The 25,495-nt window shown below is 37.6% G+C and overlaps 2 protein-coding genes across 4 annotated transcripts in view; one reads left to right on the top strand and one right to left on the bottom strand.

The window, feature by feature from the left end:
• LOC107729186 (ras-related protein Rab-40C) overlaps nucleotides 1-9,031 on the top strand; it is a 22,198-nt gene extending 13,167 nt beyond the window's left edge. For both annotated transcript variants that reach the window (XM_016539601.1, XM_016539600.1), the window contains exons 4-7: nucleotides 1,997-2,057; nucleotides 2,369-2,446; nucleotides 6,567-6,789; nucleotides 8,142-9,031. In XM_016539601.1, the coding sequence (XP_016395087.1) occupies nucleotides 1,997-2,057; nucleotides 2,369-2,446; nucleotides 6,567-6,789; nucleotides 8,142-8,416 (637 nt within the window). In that variant the 3' untranslated portion in view covers nucleotides 8,417-9,031. The remainder of the gene's footprint in view (nucleotides 1-1,996; nucleotides 2,058-2,368; nucleotides 2,447-6,566; nucleotides 6,790-8,141) is intronic.
• A 1,782-nt stretch (nucleotides 9,032-10,813) lies between these two features.
• On the bottom strand, nucleotides 10,814-22,734 carry LOC107729185 (transmembrane channel-like protein 5). 2 transcript variants are annotated; one of them, XM_016539598.1, is made up of 18 exons: nucleotides 22,541-22,734; nucleotides 21,261-21,376; nucleotides 19,481-19,583; nucleotides 19,323-19,392; nucleotides 18,964-19,218; nucleotides 17,697-17,839; nucleotides 17,207-17,354; nucleotides 16,978-17,133; nucleotides 16,724-16,893; nucleotides 16,555-16,630; nucleotides 16,368-16,465; nucleotides 14,355-14,450; nucleotides 14,186-14,261; nucleotides 13,972-14,105; nucleotides 12,301-12,474; nucleotides 12,104-12,182; nucleotides 11,898-11,981; nucleotides 10,814-11,459 (listed from the first exon to the last, which is right to left on the bottom strand). In XM_016539598.1, the coding sequence occupies exons 2-18, from the start codon at nucleotides 21,349-21,351 to the stop codon at nucleotides 11,397-11,399; spliced, it is 2,016 nt and encodes a 671-aa protein (XP_016395084.1). In that variant the 5' UTR covers nucleotides 21,352-21,376; nucleotides 22,541-22,734; the 3' UTR covers nucleotides 10,814-11,396. The 2 variants fall into 2 exon arrangements, with proteins under 2 accessions (XP_016395084.1, XP_016395085.1); XM_016539599.1 differs by lacking the exon at nucleotides 22,541-22,734 and adding an exon at nucleotides 21,454-21,479.
• Between the last annotated feature and the right edge of the window lie 2,761 nt (nucleotides 22,735-25,495).

The raw sequence follows: 25,495 nt of genomic DNA, 5'->3' as shown, positions 1-25,495 counted from the left end.
TAATGTTTTAGCACATCTGATCTCTTCTGGAAGCTGATTCCAACTGCGGGCGGCATAATAACTAAAAGTAAATATTAGTAGAAGTATTAGTAGTATTGTTATTATTAATACAAATATGTAAAAATATTAATAACTAAAATATTTAAGACATTATTTGTAAAAGCTCAAATAAATTTTAGATTTACTTTTCTAAATGTAAGTCTTATTATAAAATTATGTTTCTACTCCAGTTTGTTGTTGAAATATAATAATTTACAGAGTGGCTGTCATAATATTTCATGAGAGTTTTATATAAACATACATTAATTAAGGCATCACTAACTGGTTAAGCAAAATATAATGAATGTACAGGCTAATAGAGTGCATATATTTAGCAAAATGCTCTTCTCTAGACTTTAGACTTTTCTCTCATGAACTAGCAAGCTGTTGACACTGAATGACTTTCCTGAGGTAAATGTGACGTATTGTTTACAAGCTGTTTTATTAACTCCTTCCCATGGTTGAAACACTGATTGAGTGATTATTCAATTCAATTCAATTCAAGTTTATTTTTATAGCGATCCAAATCATTTATCATGATACAAATCGTTGCAAAGCAACTTTACAGCAAATTAAGTTTCTACAATATTTAGTTATACATAATATTTTTTATGTATAACTGTATATAAAATACACAATTGCAAGAGCTCATAAATCAAGTAAACATTCCATTAACAGAAGGAGGCTAAGAAATCTCGAGCCCACTCTCTGTTATACATCCATAAAAGCATTTAGCCACTTCCCCAGAGAGAAAGTAAAGTTTCCTAATCAGGAAGGCATTGGAGTATAAGACGGCAGAATTACACATTATGAAGACAAACAACAAGCTCATTAGCATTAATACAGAGTGTGGTCAATGCCTGAGGAGCAATTCGCAAAACCCTTGAGGAAATTCCCATGGTCTACTCTAATGTGCTGGGCTATATAATGTAATGCTTTATAGTAATTGGGCTTCTTACTGCATATTCCTTGTAGAGTATCTCCACTGGGCTTTAATCTCAACCTACATATATCTTTGCTAATGCACGTTTCAGAGATCCCAGGTATATTTGATGAGCTCTTTGATGTGACTGTGGAAGTGCAGCACTAAACACCTTTCCCTTAGAGTGGTTCAGTCCCACATCTTCAGAAATGCAGCTGCCACTTTTGACTTTTTTATGCAGATTTATTTAACACTTTCCACCTCATTACGGCTAGCTTAACTGTGAGAAATTCTCACAGATAGAGAGAGTAGGCAGCTGGAAAGGTTATTTGGGTGCGGACGTGTCACAGTGGAAAACTCATTTTTCGAGCCTGTAACACCAACTCAAGTGCCTGAGTCATCTTGTATTTGGGTTAACTCTAAACTCAGTACAGTGTCCAAAACAGTGTCGATTTCAAACACATAGCTTTGTTCCAAAATGTAGTGAGCCGCCTTTCTATTTACTGCCTACATAGGCAGCTGCCTTTTAAGGGAGCATTGTAACTGAAATAGAACCTCTTAAGTGACCGATTTGGAACGCTTTTCATAGGCATTAACTCTCAGTGCGACACATATAGTGCTGAAGCATGGAGCATTAGTTTGATGTTAGCATGTTGTTAAGTTAATGCGATGCTCTTAACAGCATAGGAAATGGATAGCACACAAATACGTTCTTAAATTAAAAACGTATTTTTAATATTTTCTTATAATCATCTGCCATACTAGATGAATTTTTCACAGAGCTTGTCACAGTGCATTCTGGTTTTGCCTTCGTTGCTAAGAAATTAATTATGGCCAAAAGAAGGTAACTTAAAAGGCAGCATAATTTTAATGCCCCCCTTTTGGAACAGCTTTCACATTATAAATGCTCTAATGATGCCTTAAAATACTCTCTATGAAGGAAGCTCACAGTGTTTTGAAAGAGCTCATGTGTCAAGCTTAACTGACGTAGTGTTTACAAGCTGTTTGTCCTGACTTGTCTCTGTTTGCTTTTAGGGACACCTCGGGACAAGGCAGGTTCTGCACCATTTTCAGGTCCTACTCCAGGGGAGCGCAGGTAAAAGCACATTTAAAAGCACTTGTTCTTGCTTGAAGGATTAACTTTGTACTATGTGCTTTGCTTAAGGCAAAAATGGACATGCATGACATAGTACAGTTCACTTAATCTACAAGGATGGACCAATATGTTTATATACAGTTGGGTTCAAAAGTCTGAATCCAACAACAAGACAAAAAATTAACTAGTGGGCTTGGAGTGTGTTGAAATGGTTTTGCAGAGTGCAGTTCATGTGGAAGTGTTGTTAACATCCCTCTTCACTGCATGAACAGGATACCGGCTAACAATACATGTTTGTTTGTCCTTTACAGGGGATCCTGTTGGTGTATGACATCACCAACCGCTGGTCTTTTGACGGGATAGACCGCTGGATCAGGGAGATTGATGAGGTAAAATTAAGCCACTCCTTATGATAACAGGAAGTGAGATCACTAATATACCCGTAGTCCTGTGTGCTATAAGCTTGAGACTGATGGATAGAAGTCCTCGCTTACTGCACTGCACATATGTGTATTCATAAAAGAATATTGTTCAATGTTACAGTAAGTTGAAGCCAGACTCATAACATAGTGTCACAGTGACTCTCCTTTCCTTTACTCCTCCTCTTCCTGTTGCTGTGTTTGATATCCAGAAAGGATGTCCTCTCTTACTACAGCCACCTTCCTTTTAGGCTACTCTGTTACTCTTCCTTCCTTCCTTGTTTGAGAATTGTATGTTCTTGCGTATATTTAACTGGATATGTGTGTATATCTGTGCTTAGGGAGTGTGTGTTTGTTGCATGGCTGAAGATTTCTTTACACAAAGAGCTGCAGAAAGCACAAACCACACATATGACAGAAACAGAGAGTGTGTTGTATTCGTTGGCACCAGAGACTTAAACTTGGGCACTTTTGACCTGCTTTGGTAAATATTAGAATACTTAAGGCTCTGCTTTGACTTTGCCGCATTTACTTGAGTCAGACTTAAGCTGATAATTCACAGTGAGTCATTTCATTACAGAATGAGCTTTGACCTTGCTGAGCTTCAGAAGGGTGCGTGGTGCCAGTGCTTTGCTCAGTGAGCTTCAAACTAGTATAGGGAGGAAAATTTTAAGGTCTCTGGCAGTCAGCTGATAAACATTTTGTAATTTAAGGTTGAGACATTTTAGTTTTATAGATATGTTCGCAAAATATTTACACTACCATTCAAAAGTTTGAAGTTGGTAAGATATTTTTTGTTTTTGAAAGTCTCTTATGTTCACCAAGACTGCATTTGTTTGATCAGAAATACAGTAATACCGGTAATATTGTAAAATATTATTACATTTTAAAATAGCTGTTTCCTATTTTAATTTATTTTGACGTGATTTATTCCTGTGTAGCTGCTGTTCCAACCAAGCAAAATTTATATGTTTAACCCAAACTAAAGAATAATAATGTGCATTTGATCAGATATAACTGCAGTACAAGATTATGAGATGCATTATTTGAATGCTTGGCCAAAGAGATGTCTTTAATCTAGATTTAAACGGAGAGAGTGGCTGTTTATGATTATGGGACGTGATACATTCTAATAAGTTATACGGTTTCTTTCAACATACCTTCTGATGTTCAGTCATATGTATTTTGTGCTATAAGTAGTAGTAAGGGATGGAATGGGTGCAATCACTCGCACTCTGCGCTGCCGTTTGAACTGAATTTCCTGATAAAATTGACAGAATTTGAAAGTTTTGAAACTTGTTTCTTTCAAAAGAAACTATCAAAATAATTTCAGTATGAATATGTGTACCATTGCACACACACACATATACTGTATATATATATATTTATGTTCACCAAGACTGCATTTGTTTGATCAGAAATACAGTAATACCGGTAATATTGTAAAATATTATTACATTTTAAAATAGCTGTTTCCTATTTTAATTTATTTTGACGTGATTTATTCCTGTAAGTCTTCATTGTCACATGATCCTTCAGAAATCATTCTAATTTGCTGCTCAAGAAAGATTTCTTATTATTATCAATGTTGAAAACAGCTGGAACACACTTTCCTGTTTATCCCAACAAATGGCCAAGCAAAGTGCACGACACTGACAAGGTACGCGATACAGTACGACACCAAACGCCATTGTTGTGCTGTTTAATATTTTTTGTGGAAACTGGTACTTTTTCAGTAAAGTTAAAAAGAACAGCATTTATATGAAATGGAAATCTTTTGTAACATTATCAGGGCTCTACGCTTACTTTTCTTTTTAGGAGCGCTTGTGCTCCTAATTTTAAAAATTTAGGAGCACGGTCAAAAATTTAGAAGCACCTTCTAATCAGTAATCAAAAATTCTGATAAAAAATGTACCTTCCCATTACTAGGTGATATTTGACTTCTTAAAGTGATTTACAGGGAATTTTGTTTTTACCTTTGTAATGGCATTTTTCTAACTTTATTAAAAGTATGTAATCTTTTATGTCAAATTCACAAAAATATATTTATAAGCTTTTTAATATTTCTAATTAAAACAACAGAATAAAAACAAGTAGAATAAGTTACCGATCAAATGAAATTGGTATTTAAGATATGCTTTTGTACTACAGAGGTGGAACAGAAGAACACAAAAGTGGCTTGTATGTGTATTTTCAGACGTTTAATGAGGCTCAGAGGTCGCATGAGTGCAATTAAATTCATAAATTCATGTTGAGGTTTATGTTTTAAATATAACATTTTGAATATAGAAATATTAAATGATTTAAATAACAGAAAAGATATTTTAAAAATTAAACTTAAACTGCCAGCAGGTGGCGGCAAGTCACTGATTTTATCACTGAATCATTCATTCAATTGATTCGTTTGAATGGCTGATTCATTCAGGAACGAAGTACGTGACTGTCTTTATGAATTGGTAAATGAATCATTGACTCACTAGATTCGTTTAAATATGCAGTTCATTCGTAAACAAAACACCGCTGTGTTTGAATGGAGATGCGCAGCGGCTCAGCTGTTACTTTTTTTAAACTATTTTCATTGACGAAATAGAGCAAAATAAGGCAATTGTGTTGTTGTCGGACAATATAAGTCACTTAATATTCACTTCTTGTTTAATGAACTGTTGTATTAAATCAATATCACATTTGCAAACTCCTTTAATAATAATTAAAATCTGTCACTCATCTTAGTTCATCGCAATCTCACAAAACTCCATTATAATCAACGAAGCTCCTTACACTGCACATGAATCTCTTATTTACACTCCGTCGGCACTTTGTTTGTTATAATGAGAGGATACGTCTGTGATCCATTACTCAACACTGCAGAAACATGTAAGTAGGCTACGTTAGAACCTTTGAAGCTCCCTCAGTGCAAACACGCATATGCTGATCGGGTCAGTCGCACTGGTGCTCCTAAATATGTTTTCATAGTCACACGCAGTAGTTTTCAGTCGCAAATGCGACTGAAATGGTCGCACTGTAGAGCCCTGATTATATGTCTTTACTGTCACTTTACTGTCACCTTGCTGGAAAAAGATATTAATCTATTAAAACAACGTACTGACCCCAAGCGTTTTAATGGTAGTGTAGATATATTTTTCCATATATATTATTACTGGTGTATACATTTTGTTTTATTTTTTTATTGCTGCCAATAAAACATTATTAATGGTAACATTATTATTCATCTGTAAGACCTAATTTAAAAATTGGCTGAAACCTTGTGATTTGACTCATGTCTTTCCAAGAGTACTCTCAAAGAGAGTCAAAGTTTTGACTCTCAGCATAATTTCTGGTCCACTTTGCAGCTGATTCTGTCCAAGCAATGTCCACTTACACCAGATGAAACTGAACAACATTTAATGTAGCCATTTTTTATATGGCATTTAGTCGTGTGAGTAATGATGAACTAATATGAAAATTCTGACCGATAGCATTAAGCTGTCAAGTAATTTCATGTTATGGCCAATAACCATGTACTTCTAATTCAATTATACAATTACTATTTTAAATGGAGTCCTAAAAAGTAAAATCAATCATTTTGTTTTAAATGTAAAAGTAAATTTAGGCAACATTATAATGCACAGTTTGAAAAATTGCTATACTTTTTTGAGATTTCTTTTCAAATTTGCTGAAGATGATATTGAACAGTGTTAGTAAATTATTAGTATTTTTAATGATTAAAGGAATGAGCATAATTATTAAATATCCAATATCAACTAATAACTGATACATGTCTTTCAGAGCAATATTTGAGATTTAAGATTCAAAGAATAAGATTTGAGACTTGACTGTGATTTTATTTGAACCCACTTGTGACTGCTCAGTACAGCCCCTAGAGATGAGTGAGTGCTCTTTTCTCTGTGGACTAGAGAAAGGCACAGATATGACAGGCCTCATTGAATAAATAAATGAGACAGGCCAGCTGTGACACTGTTTGTGATTCACTCAGCCTGACAGGACTGGGTATCTCCCTCGTTCTCATCTCTCTGGTCCTCCCATCCCCCTTTTTTTTAACCCACTTTCTTGTCTCTTTGTCTTTCCTCAGCATGCACCTGGTGTACCCCGTATTCTTGTGGGTAACCGGCTGCACCTGGCGTTCAAGCGACAGGTCCCCACAGAGCAGGCACGGGCGTACGCAGAAAAGAACGGCATGACGTTTTTCGAAGTGAGTCCCCTCTGCAACTTCAACGTCATCGAGTCGTTTACAGAGCTGTCGCGTATCGTGCTAATGAGGCATGGCATGGAGAAGTTCTGGAGGCCCAACAGAGGTGAGTCTTCCTCAAGCATGTGTTCATTAATAGACCGATGATAGAGCGATGCACCAACATCTCTTCACTTTGAAATCAATAAGAAAGTGACAAAAAGGTCCATTCTTTCTGCTATTTTAGATCGTAACCCCACAAATACAGTAGAAATCTTTGGTTTCGACTTTCTGGGTGATGCAGGAAGACTGGCATGATCGGCATAGCTTTCCATTAGCATAGAAAACCACACTCTGTCGTCCAGAGCCATGTAATTAGAGGCAGAAGGCTTTCAGCGAAGCACTTTCTCTGTCTGTTTCCACTATTATGTGGGATTTTCTCATGAGACCTCACAGTGCCCCAGATGAGCTGTTTAGCAGAAGCAGCATCCTGCAGTTCTGAGAACGGGAAGCGCTTTCAACATGCCTTTCAAAATGGCAGCGATTTACACTCTTTATTGCTGTTCATGCAGAAGCAGAATAAGATTCAATTCTATTCTATTATCATTCAAAGGTTTGGGGTCTGTAAGATTTTGTTTTTTGAAAGAAATGTATACTTTTGTTCAGCAAGGGCGCTTTAAATTGATAAAAAGTTTTAGACATTTATAATGTTACAAAAAAGTTATAATGTTACAGAAGATTACAATTGCAAATGTTTTGAGCTTTCTATTCAAAGAATCATGAAAAATGTATCATGGTTTCCACAGAGATATTAAGCAGCACAACTGTTTTTAGAATTGATAATAATGTAAAATGTTTAAATTTAAAATATTTAAATTACATTTTAAAATGTAAATTGTAATATTTTTTCACAATATTATTATTATTATTTTTACTGTACTTGATCAAATAAATGCAGCTTTGGTGAGTACAAGATATTTCTTTCAAAAACAAGTCTTACTGACCTCAAACTATTATTTTATTTTATTTTTTATTTTATTATTGGGGCTTGCCAGTCCCCATAATAGAAGCCTTGCTAACAGCACTATGTTGTTGTTGTTTTGATAGACGAATCAAACGTCCTTCCCAGAGGTTTTTCCATGTAAATCACATTCTAACACAGTTAACTAATATTCCAATGTCAGGCTTCCCATGTGAATCTCATTTGCATTCGACTCCATTTGAAAAGAAATGCAGGCAGCGTGTTAACATCTGCTGAGGGAATGTTGAATAATTTAAAACATTCTCATTACTTTTGTAAAGAGAATAAAAAATGATCTCAGCATGCGGATGCATCGCAGCTACTGTTGAATCCCTGGAGTATCACATGCTTATTTTTTTGTTTTTGTTTTTATGGCTTCATTATGTAGCTGTTCAGGTTCGTTCTGATCGCCTTTGTGTTGTAACTCAAGTGTGTGTTCTGTCTTTGTGTCGTTGCAGTATTCAGTCTGCAGGACTTGTGCTGCCGTGCCATTGTGTCCTGCACCCCTGTGCACCTAATCGATAAGCTGCCGCTTCCTGTGGCCATCAAGAGCCATCTGAAGTCATTCTCCATGGCGAACGGCATGAACGCCGTTATGATGCACGGACGGTCCTACTCACTAGCCAACGCCGCTGGAGGCAGCAAAGGCAACAGCCTCAAACGCTCGAAATCCATCCGGCCGCCTCAGAGTCCACCACAGAACTGCACCAGGAGCAACTGTAAGATCTCCTAGCCTCCGGGCACAGGGGCGGGGCCGCCCCCCTCCCTTATATAACACTCAGGTGCACGCGGACAAACACACAAGGAAATCGACACGGGGCTGGGCCGATGGCGCAACAGAGGTGTGGCACCTCCCGGTGTGGGGAGAGCAGGATGTGAACAAACACTTCCTGTCGCTACAGACGGCTATATTTCTCCCCTCACATTGCTGCAGTACAGTTGGTTCCTCACTCACAGATCGTGAATAAAAACAAACCCTTCATCAGACTCTTTGATTTTGTTGCAGTGACCACTAGCAGCATATTTCCTACTGTGTTAGCGCCCTCTGCTGGAGAATCCATGCAGGTCAAACCCTGCATTAGCTGAGAGGCCTCGTTTTGAAGTTGTTTTATGGGCTTATATTTCGCTTTGGTTGTGTTCTCATTTGCATACTCATTATCCTCAGTGCTCTGCATATATGGTGTTCCTCTTTTTTGCTCTTTGCAGGGGCCTGTTCTCCCTGCAAAAACTGAAGTACCTCGGTCACATGGTCTTGCATGCTTACCAACAGTGAGAGAGGGCTGATGCGAAATGACTTGTAGTGCTTACATATGAACTGATGTATTAAAAATGTGATTTGCATTGCAAATTGGTGGTCTCTGAATTTGCTGGTCATTTGCACAAAGACTTAATCAACAGAGTGACTGTGTTATTGAATGTGGACTGTGGGACCACTAGGCTGAGAGCATTTCCAGGCACCTTCGGTTCGCCGTCTTTCCTCGCTGAAGATTCTGACCAATTTTAAATGGTGTTTGATGAAATATTTGTCATTCGTCAGAACTGTCGTCTTAAACACGGATTACAGGAAATTTATCCTCGGGACAGTATTGGCAAAGGTTTTTTTTCTCTTTGTTTACTCTCAGCTTCTCCTCACTTCCTCTGATTAGTTTTTTCCTGCACGTCTTGTGGGATTGTCATATTTTAATAGTTGAACCTTTTACTGTAATTACCTCTCTTCTCATGTCTAGAGTTCAATACCACAACCGCCTTGCGGCCTGATTTTCTCACTCAAACCCTGCATTTGCCACACATTTCAGTACTTTCCAGTTATACTGTCTGTGCAGTTACAAGTTTTCGGCCTTTTCTGTCTAAAATGCTCAATGATTTCAAAGTCCATGTGTTCTACCAGTTTTCAGTGTTGCAGCATGAGTTCAAAAGTCAGGTCTTTGCTTGAAGCCCTTTTAATCTGCACATACCGCATGGTTTCTCTATAGATATATGTCAGAATGAAGGATAATAATCCTATTCAAGCAATTCAAATCAAATGGTGATGTTACAAGTGGAATCTTCAGCACTTCATTTCGCTTCCAGGTCTGATGAGCCGTAGTTGTTGAATAATGGGTGCTCTTCATTTCATCAAACCTCCCAGCAGTCTTTTTCCTCTCTCTCTCCTCCACCCCCTTCATCTCAGGGACGAGCCATGGTCTCCAGCGGCAGACCTGCCCAATGAGGCCTGTTTAAAGTGTGCTGAGCGACAGGCTGCCAGCAGGGGGCCTATAAACTTCTTCAGAGGGCTGTGAGCTCTCGGTGTTTGACCTATAAGCTATTTGCTACAGGCCTTTTGCAGTCACTATAGATGATAGAATGAACCTGGCACATGTTGGTTATGTGTTTAGAGCAGTTGTGCGGATTGGTGTCCATCTGTTGGGTGACGTAAATACTAAAGGGTCCACAGAAGGTGTTATTGCCCCACCTTAATCTTTAAATCCCGAAAGGTTGTGGTAATAGAAATACTACAAAGAAGTGTTGTCTTATTCCTTTTTGGGCATCCTCAGAATCTGTAGGTATTAGTTTAACCATCTCACCTGAGAGCAATGGTTGTTGTTCTCTGTAATATGCACATCATACGGTGCAAAGAAATTCTGTGACTTAGTTAGAACGTTCCATTTCAACTTGTTTTTGTATTGTAAAGTGTTTTTCCTCTTTGTAACGGAAGCCTCTGATTATATTTTAAAACAAATACGCTCATGGTTTTTAAGTGGGGCAGTATGATGGGACCCTCCTGGTGTTGCCAAAGGGGCGTTTTCTTCTGTGTGAACGGGATAAAGGGAAATGTGATTTGGTGGAGCAGTAGGAACACATTTGTAAACACTATTTTCCTTTGGTTGAAGCTAAAAGCTGCTGAATAACTTGCGTAATTATCAGAAGTTCTTACAACAACAATGAAAAACAATGTTTTTTTTTAAATTATTGATTGTACAGTTCTTAGTGTATGAAAAGCAACAACTTTTTCACAATAAAATTGATAATGTTGTCAGTAAAACAAAGCTTTGAGGTTCTTTGATTCCAACTTGCTCATCACAGATAACACTTATTTCCATATTAAAATATTTATTTGTTGATATTTACACAGATACCACTTTTATCAGAATAAACTATAAAGTATGTAAAGCATCAGAATATGTGTTGAGGAAAAAAAACAATCAAATTACTATGGGCAAAATTTCCTAGTACAGTAATTTTCCTACTTATGAGGAAATTATGGAGCCTTGCACATGACATGATGGGTGAAGGAAAATTTACTTAATATTTGTTCTCTTGTTTTAGTCTGCCATTATTTAACTAAATTAAAAAATACATGAAAATTATACTGCACTACATGGCCATGATTAACCTAAAACAAGGGAACAAATTAATACGGTGTGGGAGTGACTTAACTAAAACAACGGAATGAATTAATAAAACATGGCCACAAATAAATCTTGGGAACACATTCTTAATTTGTGACCACACTATCTATTTTTTTTTTTTTCAAACATACCATGTGCGAGGCTCCACAGTAAACACACGGTCACCTACTAGACAAGCACAAAATGCCATTACTGCTGATGTTCCAAATCATTCCTCTTTGCATCCAGTAGAGAGATGATAGTTGGAATTTTCAAAATAAGTTAGATTAATGCAATATTTACAAAAAAAGCATGTACAGTTTGAAAATAATTGAAGAATGTATTTCACATATCCAAGGGCAGCGTATTCATCCAGTTTGGGTTGAAATGTGGTGTCTGGTCAAAGTCCTACATGACAGAAATTTAGATCAGAATGTTTAAAAGTGCTTTCAAATGAGCAAAATGACTTTACAATAACAACTTAAGCAGAACTGATCAAATATGCAAGTTCAATTTCAGCTTTATAAATAAATGCTGTTGGTACTTTTTTCAGATTTTATAGGCCATCATAACACATGAGATGCATAAATCTAGCTCCCTGTCTATTAAGTGGTTGTGGTGTTGGAAGACTCGGCCCCTGGCAGTAGAGTATCGTTGGTAGTTGCCCTATTCTGGGGTTTCTCTGAAGCCAGCTAAGGATTGTAGTGCCCTGAGTTCGACTGTATTGGGCTGAAATCTCCACAATCGCGATATGTTTCTCTTTCTGTTGACTACAGCTTTTTACTAACGATAACTAGAAGCAAAGAGGAAGTAGGTGAGACCAGACAGAACCCGAGAAACACGCACCTGAGGTCTGTAAGATGCCATTTCCCTTCTCTCCTTCTGTAGATTTTGCAGTTTATTCAAGAGAAATGCTTTGTCCTTTCCTTCCTGACAGACAGATGGAAGAATGGAGTCACTGAGGTTAAAACTCTTATCCATATATAGTAGTTTTTGATGACACTGAAGTGCGGTGGATGCTAAAGTGAGGTTCGTATGATCTCGGCACTCACATTCACGATCTGCTCTCGCAGAGTCTTGATGAGCTGTTTCCGTCCCTGAATGATTTGCCAGAGAAAATAAGTGATGACTCTGAAAGAAGATAGAAAGGAATGAGAAAAGATCAGAAAATCTGCCCAGAAAAATATGGGTGAATATATGGACCTTTCCTATGTGAATAGTTCACAAAACATCCAGCTTGTGGACTTACAGGACGATGAGACTAATCAGGTAGTAGAAGAGTTCACTTCTCAGTATGTTTTCAAATATCCACCAGACCCAGTTACTTTCAGGAAAGTCCTGAATAGAATCAGTCCAATTGAAAATGGTGTGGAAGGGGGTGTCGAGACCCTGGAAGGGCCCACACTGATCTGAGGGCTTCAGACTGCAAGACAACCAGAAAAAAACTATGTTCACACAACACGTTTTATGACCCACTACACTGCTTTTGAATTGTTTTTCTATGTAAACAATGCACTAGTCCAGCGGTTCTCAACATTTTTGATGGCAAGGCCCCCAATGTCCAAAACAATATTCAAATGTTCATGATTTACTATTTAAAACTTTTTTGGACTCCCATTGTATATTTGGAAGTTTGTTATAACTAATTTATATAATTTAAATTTATTATATAATTTTTTTTATTAATTTTAATTGATTTGAGTAATTTACATGTCTTTACTGGGTTCAGAAATCACACTTTTAAAATAGGCTTTGTCGATATCTTGATTTTTAGTCGTTTTGGCTTATTTTAATGCTTGTTTTGTATTATTTTAAATAGTTTTAAATAATGTTGAAGTGCCCTTGGAAGTTGAAGTGCTGCGGCCCCCGGTTAAAGGGTTAGTTCACCCAAAGTTCACGACAGTACCATGACGCGAGCGTGTGGCGGCGCCGGCGCTCAAGTAGATATAACTGCAGAACGGAGATCCGGTGTGATGATGTCATTACGCCGGATCTGGGTCAGCGCTGCCACACGCTCGCGTCATGATACTGTCGTGCTGTCTAAAGTTAGCTTTGTAACTTTACAGTTGAACCACTGATGTCACATGACTACTTTGTCGATCATCTTGGTATTTTTCTGGACCTTGAACATGGTAGTTACCTTGCTGTCTATAGGAGGGTCAGAGAGCCCTCAGATTTAATCAAAAATATCTTAAATTGTGTTCAGAAGATGAACTAAGGTCTTACGGGTTTGAAACAACACGAGGGTGAGTAATTAATGACAGAATTTTCATTTTTGGGTGCACTAACCCTTTAAGGAGCAACTGATCTAAATGGATGTCTTTGACCTTTACGCACCTCTCACCATTTTTTTTTTTTGGGTGTCTCACACACAACTGTCTTTCCTAAAGCGTGGTAAGTTCAGCTTTTAAAAACGCATCTCTAAAGCCTGCATTTTTTCCATTCCTCTGCACTGCATCTCATGTTTTTAAAAGCAAGAATGCAAATGGTCTTGTTTACACAATGCAACCTATGTTTTAAAACACAAGGTGTAGCGGACTTGAGACACGTTTCTTTTTAACTTGGCAAAGTTACCTTTTTTTTTTTTTATGTATTCTTTCCATGAGCATACCCTGTCAAAACAACAAAATAAATATATTTGACATGGTATTTTAAAAATGTGACACTTGCAGAACAAAGCGTCCATCTAGCACAGGTCTACATAGACAAATGATTAAAAAAGCAGCACAGTGGAACGCAAAAACACTTTGCATTTATTATATTAACTGGTGCCGCTTTCTAGTCTGTCATCTGAAAAGCAGCTTATTAAGAGCTCAATTTGAAAATGTTCACAAAAAAAAATTGTAGCACTGAAGATATGTAACTTGGTATAAAGACAATGATGAACAAGAATTGAAAATGTAAAATGAAAGGGTCACACCTCCACACTGTGAATGCTACCATGGATAGCACGCCCACAAACGAAGGGAAGAAGAGTAGGGCGATGAAGACCGTTTGTATCTGAGCGGCTCTGCCAGTGTGTTTGGGAGGCTGACAGTTCATACTCAGACTGATCTGAAACAGGAACCATAAGACTAACAACATGCAATATAATCTTGACTGCAAGGACAAAGTGATGCTATAATGGTGTTTACCTTTTTCAAGTAAAAGATGATAAACAATTTTAGGACTTGCATTACAGGAAGTAGGGGGGAGAAGTAAATTCCAATCCTGGGCAGACAGGAAGAGAGATAAAAGAGTCAGTGCAATCAGCTGGAAGGAATATCAAAGTATAGACCTGAAGAGATGCCGATATTGACTTACCAAGCCAGAGTCTGGGCATAGATCAGATCAAGTACATTCCTAGCAATGTCAAACTCTGGGACGCCAAGACTCTGGATGCACATGGTTCCGATTACACTGTAGCAATTTTGAAAAAGTGAAATGAAAGTGAATCTATTGATTCTGTGTCATGTGTAATCGGTAATTACTCTTCAAATGGAAGAATCCACAGTATGCACATGAATAGAACTGTAATGTAAACCATTTGCTTAGATTATTTATAAGTCTGTAAAAACACCGTTTATAGTACAAAGTATAAGGCAAATATATTATTAACAGTGTATGCCATCGTTGAAAAGTTTGGGGTCAGTATTTAAAAAAAATAATATATTAAAAATATATATTAATACAATTTTAAACAAATTATTTTATTCAGTAAGGATGCATTAAACTCCATTAAGTTGACATTATAGATATGTTACTTTTTTTTTTTTTAAATCAGAGCTGTTCTTTGAGATAAAGAATTCTGAAAAAAAAAAGAACTATTAAGCTGCACAACTGTTTTCAACATTGATAATAAGAATAAATATTTATTGAGCACCAGGACAGCATATTAAAATGATTTCTGAAGGATCATGTGACATTGAAGATTGGCATAATGGCTGCTAAAAATTCGGCTTTGCCATTACAGGAATACACTACTTTTTAAATATATTAAAATAAAAACCAAAATTCTAAAAGTTATTTTAAATTGTAAAAATATTTCACAACAGTACCGTCTTACTCTATTTTTGGTCAAATAAATGCAGCCTAAGAGTATTAGAGACGTCAAAAACGTTTTACAATTTTACCAAACCCAAACTTTGGAACAGTAGTGTATTTATTATTTGGAATCTGTAAAACAACACTTAAAGAGATAGTTCACCCAAAAATGAAAATTAGCCCATGATTTACTCACCCTCGTATCTGACATTCCTCTTTCAGACGAACACAGTCGCAGTTATATTTAAAATTGTCCTGGCTCTTCCCAGTTGTATAATGGCAATGAATGGTGCCCCTGTTTTTGAAGCCGAAAAAACTGCATCCATCCATCATAAAACTACTCCACACGGCTCCGGGGTGTTAATAAAGGCCTTCTGAAGCGAAACGATGTGTTAGTGTAAGAAAGATATAGATTTTTTACAATTTATAAACTCAAGCAGGCGCGTTCACGACAAGGCGTTCGAGCGTATGACGTAGGCGTAGCAGAAGGCGCAACGTAAGCTGTGGGGAGAAGAGTGACGAACGCGGAAGCCCCGAGGAGAAAGCAAAACAAAACACCTGTCACGAACTAGTACTACAAAACGAAGATTCTGAGTGAAAATGTCGGAGGATTTCGATATAAGGCAAGGGGAGAATGAGTTTTTTGCCCAGCCATATTTGTTTGAACCGGAGTATAACGACCAGGAACTCCGCGAGATGCAGGAGGCTGCAGCGGTGGCACAAACTACAGATGTAGTTCACGTGGTTTCCCTGTGCTGTAAATAAAACTTGGTTCTCGCGAGACTACACTCTTCTCCCCGGAGCTTACGTCGAGCCTTCCACTACACCTTGTTGTGAAGGCGCCTGCTTGAGCGACCGGAAGCTGGAGATTACAGTTTATACATTTTTAAAAATCTATATTTTTCTTACACTAACGCATCATTTCGCTTCAGAAGGCCTTTATTAACACCCCGGAGCGGTGTGGAGTAGTTTTATGATGGATGGATGCAGTGTTTTAGGCTTCAAAAACAGGGGCACCATTCACTGCCATTATACAAATGCCAGATATGCCTAGGATGCCCTGAGGGTGAGTAAATCATGGGCTAATTTTCATTTTTGGGTGAACTATCCCTTGAAGCTGCAAAATATTTGTAACTTTTGCAGCAGATGGGTTTATACTACTGGTTTAAGGTGGAAATTGTGAAATTGAAAATGGTTGCTTTTAGTAGCTGCCATTTTCCAGCTGTGATCAACTGGTTTTTGCAGACCTACTTCAACAGCCAAAATGTACTTGACTTCCTGTATTTGACTCACTTGCGTAGGAATTCCCCAAAGAAAATGCCAAGTAGACAGAATATGAAGTCAATTATCAGCAGTCGATACACGCTCTGCCCCACAAAGGACTCCCAACACTTGAATAAAAAGATTACAATCGAGTAAAGAGACACATAATCAAGCTTTGCTAGTAACCCATGATAAAATGAACTCTTGGTGCACCTACTGAGATATTGTCAGGAACGAAATTCAGCCAGTAAAAGCAAAGGATTCCAAGAATGGACATCTTTAAAATAACACTTCTAGGAACAAATCAGACAATAAAGGCGAGGTCACCTGACATTGTTAGCAATGGATGCTTCTGGTAATTTATTGTAACTAAACAATGATCACACCTAATGATGCTGATGTAGATCTTTGCACGTGGGTTGGAGTAACTCTCTATTGTGCTGATGAGAGAGTAGAGAAGAGGCACTATCAGGTTGATGAGCGACACGACCACAGGCAGAAGCAGGGTAGATGCCTCTGCCCTTAAATCATTTGGATTGTGATTGAAACTGAATGCCTGCAGCAAAACATAAGCACAAGAGTGTGAAATGCATGCAAAATGTGAATTTTTGTGATATTATCTCACTGTGAATGAACTTACCAGTTCTGGATCTGTCCCCAGGAAGTAGATGCCTGCACCGGATCCTAGGGCAAGTCCTAAAGAGAGCAGCCAGGCCAGTAGGTGGAGAGACAGATGCTTTATTCTGTCAGACAGAGACATTTTGTTTTTCTCCTGTAACCTTTCTGATAAGGACTCCTAGAAGACATGTGCAAAATGAGCCAATGGAAACAGAAAAGGGATGACATCTACAAGATAAACAAATATGAACCTTCAGCTGAATGGCGAGATTGTTCTTGTTGTACTGTATGGCTTTTTCATTGACAACACTGAAATCCCAGCTGCACAGGAGACGCCATGCTTCTCCAGAGACAGGCCCTGTCTCTAACACAAAGTTCTTCTGAAAAGATCTGGACATGCTGAGGAGGAGCAAAAAGAAAACCAGATCTTTCTGCATTCCCTTCTGGCATTGAAATGGTCGCTTGTTGCATCATTTACTTTTATGAAATGTAGTGACCTTTGAATCCCAATATGCAAATTTTCAAACCTCAACACATTTTTAGGGAAACAATCAGCCATTGACTTGAACATTCAATATTTCAATATGGCTTTCAAATGGCAAATATTCCATATGTAAATTCTGGGAAAATGTGCAAATGCTAAACGGTGAACAAGAAGTGATCTAGCTACCAAAAACAAGCTTTGTATTGCTTCTATGCGGTAAAAGCCATAGTAACCTACCGTACTGTTAAATATGTTACCTGTAGATAAGAGACACCCCACAGAGCACCAGATATGCGGCTATGGTGAAAAAATAGGCCAACTGCATGTTGTAAGCTGGTTTGGATACGATCACTTCACCATTATAACCACCATAGAACAAGACCGTCTGGTTGAAATAACCCTGTCGACAGAGATAATGGCATTCTCCATATTTTAAAGCTTTATAAAACTAAAGTTTTGTATAAAGAACACTTTGGCAATTAGGATAATTTAATTAAATGAATACTTCACCCAAAAATGAAAATTGACTTGCTCTCAAGCCTGAGTTTGATGAGTTTGTTTCTTCTTCGTAACAGATTTGGAGAAATTTAGCATAACATCAGTTGCTCACCAATGGATCCTCTGCAGTGAATGGGTGCCGTCAGAACGAGAGTCCAAACAGTTGATAAAAACATCATAATAATCCACAAGTACAAGTACAACTCCAGTCCATCAATTAACATCTTGTGAAGTGAAAAGCTGCGTGTTTGTAAGAAACAAATCCATCAAGACATTTTCAACTTCAATCGTTGTTTCCAGCTAAAATACGAGTCCTCTATTCATAACATTTGTTTGTCCAGTGAAAAAGTCATCTCGTCTGATTCAGGAGATAAATATCCACAGATCAAGCACTGTTTAGAAGCAAAAAAAGTCCAAAACAGTTCAAAACAAATATGTTGGTGGATGTTGATGTGAGAGGACAACAGGGGAAAAGCATTATTATGGATTATGGACTTGTATTTTGGACTGGAGTTGTGTGAATTATTGAGATGTTTTTTAACAGCTGTTTGGAAGCTCATTCTGACGGCACCCATTCACTGCAGAGTATTCATTGGTGAGCTAGTGATGCAATGGTAAATTTCTCCAAATCTGTTCCCACAAAGAAGCAAATGTATCTATATATTGGATGGCCTGAGGGTGAGTACATTTTCAGCATATATTTAAATTTTTGGGTGAACCATTCCTTTAAGATTAGCTAATGCATTAATTAACATGCTAATAACAATATTTTGCAGCATTTAATATAGATTAAGGAGAATACATACATGCTAACATATTTTTAACATTTAAAGCTATATAATGTAAATTAAGATTAAACTATTATGAGCAAGCATCAATTAACAATGAATATACAATCATTTAGATTAATAAATGCTGTAAATGCTTATTGTCAGTGCATGCTACTTAATGCACAGTCTAATGTAAACAAATTAAACCTTATTGTAAAGTGTTAATTCGTATATTGGACTCAGTAGAAGAACTCACCACCCCAGTGAGGAGCTCAAGTCCTCTGAAGCCTGTGATGCTGCTGATATTGGGCGCATGCACAATTTGTGGCATTGTGATGAAGCAGAAGTTGATGATGAGGGAGAAGAGGTTGAACTGCAAGAGCCATTTAAGGAACAAGAAGTAGGAGAGGACAGAAGTGCCAAACCTGCCGCCGATCTCCTTCAGAGTGTCCTGCCATATAATCAAATGCTGCCTAGCTGATGCCAAGCTGCCACGAAATCTGCGGAAAGACTGAATTGGGGCCTTATTAGACTTGAAATATCATGCAGCACTTTTAGGAACGTAAAACTTAATAATGACAAATCTGTATTTAAAAATGGCATTGAACTTTTTACCCGAGACACCCGTTGACGACAGTCTGCAGCGAGGATGGTCTTTGAGATTTTGACAGAGTTCACTCTGTTCCTGTTGAGACAAGTACAAGTTCAAGTTTAGATAAAAGTTAACATTGTTGGAAATGTTGCATAAATGTATAATTACAAAAGACGTTAACCTGATTGTTTTCCTCTCATTAAATGGCATAGGTAATGATCGTATGGCTTGAATTCTGGCTCCGGCTGACAGGCTAACCAGGTCAGATACCAGTTCAGATTTACCTGGGATCACAAATTTGTCTTTAGTTAGTTCACATCTAAAACTTCTTACTGTAGACAATCCAATATATTTGTACCAAAAGCTTTTCTGTATGTATATATATATATATATACAGTGGGGGAAATATTTATTTGATTCCCTGCTGATTGTTGTTCTCCTGCAGAACGTTTAGGATCTGCTGTTCTCTTGCATTGCGGTGAGTTATATACTCACAGATCTTAGAAAAAGCATCTTGGACCACTGGACCATGACCTGACACACAAATACAAACATTTCATAGTGTCACTGAAAATGTGATGTAGAAAGCACTCTGACAAAAAGCACATGTACTTACCTGGATATATGAGGTCAGCCTTCATGCTGAGGAGCTTCTGCAGTGACTTCATGTAATCATGGAGGTCCTCAAACACAGCCGTTCCCTCTCCTAGAATACAGTCACCTGAAAACATAGCTTGCTCCTCCTCCAGGAATAATGCCATGTGATCATCTGTGTGTCCGGGAGTAAACAGCACCCTACGTGCACATAAAAAATAAAAACAAACTTGCTCAAAACAAAAGAAACAACTACAGTGGGGAAAATATTTATTTGATTCCCTGCTGATTTTGTAAGTTTGCCCACTTACAAAGAAATGAAGGGTCTGTCATTTTATGGTAGGTTTATTTTAACGTATAGAGACAGAATAGCAACCAAAAAATCCAGAAAAAAAACACATTATATAAAGGTTAGAAACTGATTTGCCTTTGAGTGAGTGAAAGAAGTATTTGATCCCCAAGCAAAACATGACTTAGTACTTGGTGCAGAAACCCTTGTTGGCAAGCACAGAGGTAAGACGTTTTTTGTAGTTGGTCACCAAGTTTGCACACATCTCTGGAGGGATTTTGATCCACTCCTCTTTACAGATTCTCTCTAAATCCTTGAGGTTTCTTGGCTGTCGTTTGGCAACTCGAAGATTCAGCTCCCTCCACAGATTTTCTAAAGGATTGAGTATTCTATACATATACATATATGTATAGTGTGTGTGTGTGTGTATATATATATATATATATATATATATAAAATTGATATTTTTTATTTATTGCATTATATTATATTATATTTTTATTTTTTATATATTTTTTTTCCTTTCTGTAAAAAGTAATTTATATTTATATACTACAACTATGATTCTTTTTTAAAGCCATGAATAAATTTTTTCAGCAAGGACGCATTTAATTGATCAAAAGTGACAGCAAAGACATAATGTTACAAAAGATTTCTAGTTTAAATATTGTTCTTTCAAACTTTCTATTCATCGAATTTTCCTGAAAACCAAATGTATCGTGATTTCCACAAAAAATATTAAGCAGCACAACTGTTTCCAACATTGATAATAAGAACTGTTTCTTGAGCACCAAATCAGTATATTAGAATGATTTCTGAAGGATCATGTGACACTGAAGACTGGAGTAATGATGATGAAAATTCAGCTTTGCCATCACTGGAATAAATTACATTTTAAAGTATATTGTAATAATATTTTACAATTTAACTTTTTTTGTTTTACTTTTTAATTTTTTAACAAATAAATGCAGCCTTGGTGAGCATTTATAGACTCAATGTTTTAGACTTTCAAAAGCATAAAACCTTAAAAACACCACCTTGCACTAAAGCTATGCATATTCTGTCAAACATGACTTACCCTTTTCAGCTTCCTGCCGGATTTCGTTCACAGTTCGTCCCAAGTTTCCCAGAGCTGTGGCATGCTGTGGGAAGACACTCATCCTCCTCATCCTGCTGTTTTGATCATAGATTTGTCTTGAAAGAGAAGAAATAAATTTCTTTTAAATGTTACATGTGTGTATGTATATTCCAGGACTGCTGTGTTTGCTGACCTCACTGGAGGAACAAGGAAGTTGTGGTTTAATTGTAGGATACAAGGTACAAGTGGGCTGTATCTCATTTTATCTTTGTGTCCTGTTGTCCGGGTGACAGGTTTCACCAACCAATACAAAGCAGGAGGAACTCTGTGCCCGGGTGTTGTATTACATTTAAAAAGGTATTCATTAGTTATTTATTAACTGTTCCAACTCGTCAGCAGCAATATAACGACGACATATACTGAACAACTACTGTTGTTCCATCATCTTTAGCAGGAAGTCGTAATTGTTGGGGTAATTACATAAGAAAAACTTGTCCTGATTGTTAAATCTCTCACATTGGGACTTACAGCTTTACCAATGATCTGTTCTTATTTCTGCTCCTCCATTACAGGGTTGATTTGTCAACCTTTTGTTTCCTTTTTGGAAATTTTACAATTTGATTGAGTTGTTTTATTGACGTGCACAAAGTGTAATGTAAGTCCCATATATTAGGCCCATATATTTAACAAATGAGTGGCTAGGCCTTGTTTGTCTTATTTGTATTTTGCTCGTTAGACAATCAATTTTTAAGTAATCTTTTTTAAAACTCATGTGATGTCCAAAATGGAACACAAAAGTATTATATATTTGCCTTGTTTTCATGTGGAAAACGCTTATGAATGCTTAAACTCTGGATTCTCCTGGTAGACATTATTGCCTGAATTTTAACATTAATGATTCAATGACTAATAAAACACAAAAAGCCTGTACCATATACTGGTCTGCAGAAAGCATCAATGAAAGACCCTTTTTGGAGGAAGCATTTCAAATTTTCGAGTCACTGGGATCAAAATCCCCACCATTTCGGTTTTATTTGTCATGAAGTCTAGGACTATACTTTTAACTATATTTACGGATATTCTCGGGGATGAGCTGACGCTTTTATTATTGATCTTTGGCGTTCGGTTGTTTTTGTTGCTTCTGTAAAACACATTGAGGAAAAAGGCCAGTTTACTTAAATTATGTGTTAATTTCATTAAGTTGGTGTCGAACACTATCACCATAACAACAACAACAACAATCATAATGATACATTTACATTTCTCTCAACGGGTTTTACCTCAGTTACTGCTACTGCATTAGCCACCGTTGTCAGTCTTAATCATTCTGAAAGCCTCTTTGTTTGAATGATATTACATATGGACATTATTTTTAAGTGGTAAAAATAAACGTAGTGGCCCTATGATAAAACGTAGGAAAACGTCACAAAAGCGTCACCTATTTTATGATAGTAGGCTAAATGACGTTTTGCTGTTGGTACGTAGACGTCTTCAAAAATAGCCTACTGATTGATTTTACAATTATCACGCATCTGCCCCTGCAGCTACTGCACACATCAGGCAGTAGATGGCAGTATTGGAATATTCATCTTTTTTCTTTTTTTCCACTCAAAAGATATTTGTCAGTCCTCTGCTGCTGCGAAAGAATTATAAAAGCAGACATTTATAAACATTAAAAATACTTTTTTTTATTATTATTGCTTTAATAAGTTTAAATGTAGGCTAGGTATGTACAAGAGCTGAACGTGGAAAACTCAAAGTGTATGAATGCTTTTAGATGGGGTCACCCCTAATGGCAGTTTTTGACACAGGCAGAGCAATTATACTGTTGAAAATGAAAATGGTGTCAAAATTAAAATGTTCACTCTAGATTTCATGAAGATAGCCAGAATAATCTATGCCTTTTCTTCCTTTCAGCATGGCTGAACATGAAAAAGAAAAAAAAAGAAAAAATGACAGGAGTACTGATAATCTTGGTTTAAAAATGCCTTTGAATAATTCATGCAAATATGTGAAGGCTTCATTGAGATTGTTTTAAAATATACTTGGGATTTTGTATGGTTAATAACATTATTATCACAGCCCTATTCTGAATTGTCTTTAAAGTACAATGTGCATTCATTGATCTTGCAATGAGGACACCAGACAGACAGATTGGATAGCGTTCATTACTTTTAATGCTTTTTGTTCAAATTAAACATACACAGAAATCCTATAATGCAACATCAGATCTGGCCTATGATTCTGAGAATCATGTTATTGTAATTGTATCATTACTTTTGCCCAGAAAACTCCAATATATTCATTCCACACCCATCCGACCCTCCTTATCTCTTTCATGGTGGCTGTGTATAGCTGCAGCTGACAGTATTAGTCCGACATGTGATTCGCAGGCTTGAGCAAGGGCCAATTAACTGGTTTGAACCTTTCAGCGGCAAATCCAGGCCCTGCCAGAATCCGGACCGCAGCTGTGTGATGTGTCTGACCTGAGTAAAGTGCCTGTCCAAGGGCAAGCCATTCACACCAACACACGACAGCTTTTCACACTAATCAACATGCCCTGAAGGATGTGCCACTCGACGTGCCACACAGCATCATGTGCAAGGTGTATAGGTGTATAGTATATACAGGCTGGTAGATCCATGGCAAAGGCCAGGGCAAAGCAACAAATCTTGCCGACCCAGAGATTCCCCTCAGCTAAATGTCATTTGAGTTAGTTTTGTATCACTAGGACTGAATCATGTTGACCCTGCCGCACACAGATGTATTTGTAGAAATAGCTGCATGGGTTTGAGCCAACTCCACTGTGCTCCTTCAACATGCTTTCAGTCGATCGTTGCGGCAAGGGGTCACGGCCATGACAAATGTCATTTGCTTCTGGGAGGCGGCTGAAATGTGCTAGTGCACTGACCATTCGGGGCAGGGGTAATGCTGGGGGCAGATGAGGCCACGGGCCATGTGCCACTTAGCAACCAGTTACATTTTGTTGATGAAGACGTAAACAATGTTAGACAGCGGCAGGAACTGATAAGAATGGGGGGTCGTTATGGTGACAGGATTGGACAGGACAAAAAACCAAAAAAAAAAAAACATCATGGGATTAATATGAGGCCTCAGTGACTCCTTTATTCTGTCAAAATGATTCATGAAATATTTATGGCAGTAATGGGGAGGATTATTTTAGTGCAGTGAAACCCGATCAGAATGGGTAATTCCACTGCCTCGCTGGTAGATCCATGGCAAAGGCCAGGGCAAAGCAACAAATCTTGCCGACCCAGAGATTCCCCTCAGCTAAATGTCATTTGAGTTAGTTTTGTATCACTAGGACTGAATCATGTTGACCCTGCCGCACACAGATGTATTTGTAGAAATAGCTGCATGGGTTTGAGCCAACTCCACTGTGCTCCTTCAACATGCTTTCAGTCGATCGTTGCGGCAAGGGGTCACGGCCATGACAAATGTCATTTGCTTCTGGGAGGCGGCTGAAATGTGCTAGTGCACTGACCATTCGGGGCAGGGGTAATGCTGGGGGCAGATGAGGCCACGGGCCATGTGCCACTTAGCAACCAGTTACATTTTGTTGATGAAGACGTAAACAATGTTAGACAGCGGCAGGAACTGATAAGAATGGGGGGTCGTTATGGTGACAGGATTGGACAGGACAAAAAACCAAAAAAAAAAAAACATCATGGGATTAATATGAGGCCTCAGTGACTCCTTTATTCTGTCAAAATGATTCATGAAATATTTATGGCAGTAATGGGGAGGATTATTTTAGTGCAGTGAAACCCGATCAGAATGGGTAATTGTATCCACTGCCTCTGTGCTGGCTAGCAGAGGGTGCGGCGAGAGAGGAGGGTCGTGGCTCTAAATCAGAACCAAATAGTGTTGGTGTCAATCAGAATGAAGGCAAGGGAAAATACTCTGTCACTGCAATGAGATGCGAGTCAAGGATGAATATCTTGGCATAATTAAATGATGTCGTGGCCTCTTCCTTTGCCTCGGCACTGCTCTGATTTGTTGTTTATTTTGCGTCAGTGCTCTTATTGGGCACAGGGAATCTTAAATGGCCCCTGGTTAAAATTATGTTTGTCAATACATAGCAGTGTTGTTTTTGTTTAATAAAACTAAAAGTAAATTCAGAAATTGAAGTAAAAAATAAATATAAGATGAAAAATGATCAATATTATCTATAACGGAAATTAAAACAACTTAAGGCTAAAAAGAAATATTTA

The sequence above is a fragment of the Sinocyclocheilus rhinocerous genome, unplaced genomic scaffold (assembly GCF_001515625.1).
Source record: "Sinocyclocheilus rhinocerous isolate Xijiao unplaced genomic scaffold, SAMN03320098_v1.1 scaffold1029, whole genome shotgun sequence".
Taxonomy (NCBI): domain Eukaryota; kingdom Metazoa; phylum Chordata; class Actinopteri; order Cypriniformes; family Cyprinidae; genus Sinocyclocheilus; species Sinocyclocheilus rhinocerous.
This window is presented reverse-complemented; position numbering and strand designations above follow the sequence as displayed.